Here is a 7,193-nt window from a genome sequence, read left to right as displayed (position 1 = left end):
AGAATCATGTCAGATGTTTACAGGTAACCTTTCCAACTGCCATTTATCGCACCTCGGCAGAGAGATAATCACAGCAGTCAAAGGTGTGAATGGTGTCCAAACAGGTCAGTCAGGGAAACATTACATCAAAGAACAATCAGGTGGGGTCACAAGTGGTCAAATATTGCAGATGCTGGGGTCTGTATGAAAAACAAAAAAAGACAAAAAACATTTTTTTTGGCTGGAAATCACAGCAGGTCCAGCCGCATCTGTGTAGAGAGAACAAGCCAATGTCGACTCGAGTCTGGATGACCCTGCATCAGGTGGGGTTACATGTAGCGTGACATGAACCCAAGATCTCGGTTAAGGCCGTCCTCATGGGTGCGGAACTTGGCTATCAGTTTCTGCTCGACGATTTTGCGTTGTCGTGTGTCTCGAAGGCCACCTTGGAGAATGCTTACCCGAAGATCGGAGGCTGAATGTCCTTGACTGCTAAAGTGTTCCCTGACTGGGAGGGAACACTCCTGCCTGGTGATTGTTGCGCGGTGTCCGTTCATCCGTTGTCGCAGTGTCTGCATGGTCTCGCCGATGTACCATGCTCCGGGGCATCCTTTCCTGCAACGTATGAGGTAGACAACGTTGGCCGAGTCACAGGAGTATGTACCATGTACCTGGTGGGTGGTGTCCTCACGTGTGATGATGGTATCTGTGTTGATGATCTGGCATGTCTTGCAGAGGTTGCTGTGGCAGGGTTGTGTGGTGTCGTGGTCGCTGTTCTCCTGAAAGCTGGGTAATTTGCTGCGAATGATGGTCTGTTTGAGGTTAGGCGGCTGTTTGAAAGCGAGTAGTGGAGGCGTGGGGATGGCCTTAGCGAGGTGTTCGTCGTCATCGATGACATGTTGAAGGCTGCGAAGAACATGGCGTAGTTTCTCCGCTCCGGGGAAGTACTGGACGACGAAGGGTACTCTGTTGGTTGTCCCGTGTTTGTCTTCTGAGGAGGTCTATGCGATTTTTCGCTGTGGCCCGTCGGAACTGTCGATCGACGAGTCGAGCATCATATCCCGTTCTTACAAGGGCGTCTTTCAGTGTCTGTAGGTGTCCATCGCGTTCCTCCTCGTCTGAGCAGATCCTGTGTATTCGCAGGGCTTGTCCATAGGGGATGGCTTCTTTAACGTGGTTAGGGTGGAAGCTGGAGAAGTGAAGCATCGTGAGGTTGTCCGTGGGCTTGCGGTAGAGTGAAGTGCTGAGGTGTCCGTCTTTGATGATGACGGCGAGACCATGCAGACACTGCAACAACGGATGAACGGACACCGTGCAACAATCACCAGGCAGGAGTGTTCCCTCCCAGTCGGGGAACACTTCAGCAGTCAAGGACATTCAGCCTCCGATCTTCGGGTAAGCATTCTCCAAGGTGGCCTTCGAGACACACGACAACGCAAAATCGTCGAGCAGAAACTGATAGCCAAGTTCCGCACCCATGAGGACGGCCTTAACCGAGATCTTGGGTTCATGTCACGCTACATGTAACCCCACCTGATGCAGGGTCATCCAGACTCGAGTCGACATTGGCTTGTTCTCTCTACACAGATGCGGCTGGACCTGCTGTGATTTCCAGCCAAAAAAAATGTTTTTTGTCTGTTTTTTTGTTTTTCATACAGACCCCAGCATCTGCAATATTTGACCACTTGTGACCCCACCTGATTGTTCTTTGATGTAATGTTTCCCTGACTGACCTGTTTGGACACCATTCACACCTTTGACTGCTGTGATTATCTCTCTGCCGAGGTGCGATAAATGGCAGTTGGAAAGGTTACCTGTAAACATCTGACATGATTCTCTGACTATATAAGCTGTGTCTTTATGCATTTCTCCACTTCACCTGAAGAAGGAGCAGCGCTCCGAAAGCTTGTGATTTCAAATAAAGCTGTTGGACTATAACCTGGTGTTGTGTGATTTCTTACATTCCCGTTTAATGCCATCCCCAAACTCAGCATTACTGTTTGGGGATCTGTATACAACTCCCACTAACGCTTTCTGCCCCTTGGTATTTCTCAGTTCTACCGATACAGATTCCACATCGTCAGAGCTAATATCTTTCCTTACTATTGTGTTAATCTCTTTAACCAGCAATGCTACCCCACCTCTTTTTCCTTTTTGTCTGTCCTTCCTGAATATTGAATACCCCTGGATGTTGAATTCCCAGCCTTGGTCACCCTGGAGCCATGTCTCCGTAATCCCAATTATATCATATCCGTTTACAACTATTTGCGCAGCTAATTCATCCACCTTATTACGAATGCTCCTTGCATTAAGACACAAAGCCTTCAGGCTAGTTTTTTTTTAACACTCTTAGACCTTTTAGAATTATTGTTTACTGTGGCCATGTTTGATTTACACCCTTGATTTCTCTGACTTCTACTTTTGCTTTTCTCCTTCCTGTCTTTTGCTTCCCTTTCCTCTGTCTCCCTGCACAGGTTCCCAACCCCCTGCCATTTTAGTTTAAACCCTCCCCAACAGCACTGGCAAACACTCCCCCTAGGACATCGGTCCCGGTCCTGCCCAGGTGCAAACCGTCCAGTTTGTACTGGTCCCACCTCCCCCAGAACCGGTTCCAATGTTCCAGGAATTTGAATTCCTCCCCCTTGCACCATTCCTCTAGCCATGTATTCATCTGAAATATCCTTTTATTTCTACTCTGACTAGCACGTGGCACTGGTAGCAATCCTGAGATTACTACCTTTGAGGTCCTATTTTTTAAATTTACATTGTAACTCCCTATATTCAGCTTTTAGGACCTCATCCCGTTTTTTACCTATATCGTTGGTACCTATATGTACCACGACAACTGGTTGTTCACCCTCCCCCTCCAGAATGGCCTGCAGCCGCTCCGAGACATCCTTGACCCTTGCACCAGGGAGGCAACATACCATCCTGGAGTCTCGTTTGCGGCTGCAGAAACGCCTATCTATTCCCCTTACAATAGAATCCCCTATCACTATAGCTCTCTCGCTCTTTTTCCTCCCGTCCTGTGCAGCAGAACCACTCGTGGTGCCAGGAAGTTGGCTGCTGCTGCCTTCCCCTGATAAGCCATCTCCCTCAACAATATCCAAAGCGGTATATCTGTTTGAGAGGGGGATGGCCACAGGGGACCCCTGCACTACCTGCCTATGCCTACTACAATGCCTGTCGGTCACCCATTCCCTTCCTGCCTGTGCAGCCTTTACCTGCGGTGTGACCAACTCATTAAACGTGCTATCCACGACGTCCTCAGCATCGCGAATGCTCCAGTATGTATCCATTCGCAGCTCCAGCGCCGCAATGCTGGAAATGCTTAAAGTTGGAAATATTAAAAGCTCCAAACACGGAGACTCTCATGTAATAAAATGGAATTTCTGAACCGGAGAATGAAATAAGAAAGATTAAAAATAGTGAGATTTATTAACAACAGTGTTTGTAGGATCAGATTCAGAGAATAAATCCAGGATACAGTGGCTGCAGGCAGAAGATAGAAGCAACTTCAGAGTTAGACCGCTGTGACTCCTCCCCGCCAGTGAGGAATGCAGAAGGGCACAGTCCGATCGCACAGCTCACGGACGAGTGGCCTGTCGGGTGTGATTGTGACGCCCTGGTCAATGCTGCAGGATCACTGAGGCGCTCTCACCTCCTGCCCCGCTCAGTGAACCCAGGGGATCAGTCACTCTTCCTCAGGCCCACCCGCTGACGATCACAGCACGAGTCCAAGCACAGGATTAAAGTAAAATCACCATCACTGCGCTGGGCTGCACTGGGGCCTGATTAAACTCCCGGTTCGTGTGGAGTGCTGACCAGTTTATCGGTACAATCGCTCCTGCCTGACTCACCATTAAACCAAAGCGGCTTTTAGATATTCCAGGCTGGAATTAGTCAGTATCCACAGATATCGACAGCCAGGGGTCTGGGCTGGGTGTCTGAGCGCAGCCACTCGCAATTCCACCACCAACTGTAATCAAAATATAAATCGAACCATTTCCCAGTAAGAAACTAGTAAAAGTGCTCATCTGAAAACATTCACATCAATGGATACTTCTAGAAAAAATATTTTTTTCAAACATACAAAACTATTTCCCCATACTCAAATATACAAAAAAACTGATAAAACTTCTTAAAAAATCACAAACTCCAACATTGATCAACATTCTCCAAACAGAAAACCGATTGTTTCCAACTCTCCGCTGTACAAACTTTAAACTTCATCTTTAAAAAGACGTTAATTCGTTTTAACGTCGATGGGTGGAATATTCACACTGGAACCTCGGTCACTCACTTTCCAGCTCAGACCATAACCCCAGCATCACCCGCAAGTTGGACGTCCCCCTCCCAACGGGGCAGTCACCGACCGGCTCTTCACTGCCCGTCACCAGGCTCAGCCAATCATATACCGCGGGAATTCCCATCCATTCATTGCGCGCACAACCGACCGTTAACATTACGGGAGACACGGCCAGTGACTCAGGAAACTGAACACAAACCCCAGGGTCCGTGCCCGGGGGGGTGGGGGGGGGGCGAGGGTCCGTGCCCGGGGGGGGTGGGGGGCGAGGGTCCGTGCCCAAGGGGGGGGGGGGGGGGGTCCGTGCCCCCTCAGAGTGATTTAAAATGCGGGATCCTGCTGTGGGGGGGTTTACGGAAACCTCTGCCCACCTGGATCATCACTGAACTCGTGGAACTGAAACTGGATTTTGTGCTTTTCGCGAACGGACTCCGAGGAAATGGTTAAAAAATCGACCTGCTGACTGCGCGGGATTGGCTGCGGCCCAGGATTTGCTGCGGCCCAGGTCGGCCCGGGATTGGCTGCCACTCTGTCTTTTAATGCTACATTGATGGTGAGCTCTGCAGTCAAGCCCAGGCTCCAATTCACCAGGAACGGAGCTTACACTCGTGGAAGATTCGTCAGTAAACTGTGGCACCAACAATCCTGTGGAGGAGCTGCTCACAGAGGGATTCGGATAAAGTGATGCGAGAAACAAGCTGCCTGATGGTGTCGGGCACGGGAGACGTCCTCTCTGCTTTGAGTAACTTTAAGGTCCCTATTTCTTATTCCAAGTGCTGGCAGTGAGAGAGCCGGTTACACCGGGAGCTGCGCATTCTCTACACACTGCTGGTCTCCGCGAGGCCAAGGTATTCGGGATTCTCTGCCGTTGCAACGCGGATGTATCCGTTGGGTTGCGTTGGTGGGAGCGCGGCAGGGCTCAGGCAGCGAGTATTCCCAGGCTGCGGCCTGTCCTGGGGGTCCTGACCCCAGTAATCAGGATTATCGAATGCCGGATCCTTGTCCCCTGACACCAGGCTCTGGTGAGACAGGTATTCGGGATTTTCCACGGTGTTTCTGAATGGGCTCTTTGGGATCAGGGGGCCATTCCCGGCACCGCTTCGAGCGACTAACTCGGGTCTTCTAGCTCGGGCAGGAGACGAGGTTCCTTCCGCCTGGTTTATGTAATCTGAAAAGAAACAAAAGACAAAGATTATAAAGGAAACCAGGTTGAGGTGTTGCTGGGAGACGCAGCACCCAAACCGTGCTGTGACCAGGCTCGCTCCGCCGGTCTCCGGGCCGCTCGCTCCGCCGGTCTCCGGGCCGCTCGCTCCGCCGGTCTCCGGGCCGCTCGCTCCGCCGGTCTCCGGGCCGCTCGCTCCGCCAGCTCATGGCTCGGAGAGGGGTAGTGCCGGTGGTCTGGGCACCTGGGTCCGAGCACCTCCCTTCCTGCCAGCCGGGCGCCGCCACAGAGGAGCCCAAAGCAACCGCACTGCGGCATTGAGCCAAACCCGACCCTGGCCTGTGCTGAGAAAGCTGACCCCAGCCTCGGGGCGGGGGGTCTCAGCAACATTTGAGGGCGGTGGGCGAGATTAAATCTCTGCACCCTACGACAATCTATCATCTGTCGCAGTGTGTATACGTGTGAACGTCGAGAGCGCCAGGTGGCAGCCTCCCATCGTAAATGGCCGTTCACTCTCAGCTGACACATGAAGGATAATCACCAGGCTCGGAGTGTGTGGGGCCGCTGTTTCTGCGGGGGGGGGGGGGGGCGCGCGCATGTGGTTTCCGGCGGGTGGGGGGGGGAGGGGGAGCGGTTGGAGGAAGGGGCCCAGTTGCTGCCTGTGGGAGAAGGAACACGCACTAACGGTAATAGCAGTGGTTCCACACCTGCTTCTGTGGGGTAGGACCCCAGTGGGATGTAACTGTCCAGCTCCAGCTCATCGTCTCCCTCGCCGTTCAGATGCACTGTGGGATCGGAGCTATACCGCTGAGCCACACTGTTCTCTTGGGCGGGACAGCTGGGCACTCCTTTACATCCCGAGGCCTCGGCCTCAGCGTAAGTCTCCACGCAGGCAGCAGCCGGTTGCTGCGAGGCACCATGGGCCAAGCTGGAGCTCTGTGCAGCCGCTGACCCCTGACCTTCAACCTCTGCCACACTCGCCGCACTCTGAAAGGGAAACAAAAGAACCCGTCAGACAAGACCCGGAGCCCGGCCCACCCTGCCCGAACCACCTCGCACTAACTAGTGCCCTAACCGCCTCCCACTAACTGGTGCCCGAACCACCTCGCACTAACTAGTGCCCTAACCGCCTCCCACTAACTAGTGCCCTAACCGCCTCCCACTAACGTGCCCGAACCACCTCGCACTAACTAGTGCCCTAACCGCCTCCCACTAACTGGTGCCCTAACCGCCTCCCACTAACTCGTGCCCGAACCACCTCGCACTAACTAGTGCCCTAACTGCCTTCCACTATCTAGTGCCCTAACCGCCTCCCACTAACTGGTGCCCGAACCACCTCGCACTAACTAGTGCCCGAACCACCTCGCACTAACTAGTGCCCTAACTGCCTCCCACTAACTGGTGCCCAAACCACCTCGCACTAACTAGTGCCCTAACTAGTGCCCTAACCGCCTCCCACTAACTAGTGCCCTAACCGCCTCCCACTAACTAGTGCCCTAACCGCCTCCCACTAACTGGTGCCCGAACCACCTCGCACCAACTAGTGCCCTAACCGCCTCCCACTAACTAGTGCCCTAACCGCCTCCCACTAACTGGTGCCCGAACCACCTCGCACTAACTAGTGCCCTAACCGCCTCCCACTAACTAGTGCCCTAACCGCCTCCCACTAACTGGTGCCCGAACCACCTCGCACTAACTAGTGCCCTAACCGCCTCCCACTAACTGGTGCCCGAACCACCTTGCACT

At 52.9% G+C, this 7,193-nt stretch overlaps 1 protein-coding gene across 3 annotated transcripts in view; it reads right to left on the bottom strand.

Moving 5' to 3' along the window:
- Positions 1–3,398: 3,398 nt before the first annotated feature.
- LOC147100951 (receptor tyrosine-protein kinase erbB-2-like) overlaps positions 3,399–7,193 on the bottom strand; it is a 47,490-nt gene continuing 43,695 nt past the window's right edge. For all 3 annotated transcript variants that reach the window (XM_085966056.1, XM_085966055.1, XM_085966057.1), the window contains 2 exons: positions 6,155–6,434; positions 3,399–5,453 (listed from right to left, as the gene is read on the bottom strand). In XM_085966056.1, the coding sequence (XP_085822182.1) occupies positions 5,104–5,453; positions 6,155–6,434 (630 nt within the window). In that variant the 3' untranslated portion in view covers positions 3,399–5,103. The remainder of the gene's footprint in view (positions 5,454–6,154; positions 6,435–7,193) is intronic.

Source organism: Somniosus microcephalus, chromosome 24 (assembly GCF_052327205.1).
Source record: "Somniosus microcephalus isolate GS21.2 chromosome 24, FLI_Smic_1.0, whole genome shotgun sequence".
NCBI classification, from domain to species: domain Eukaryota; kingdom Metazoa; phylum Chordata; class Chondrichthyes; order Squaliformes; family Somniosidae; genus Somniosus; species Somniosus microcephalus.
This window is presented reverse-complemented; position numbering and strand designations above follow the sequence as displayed.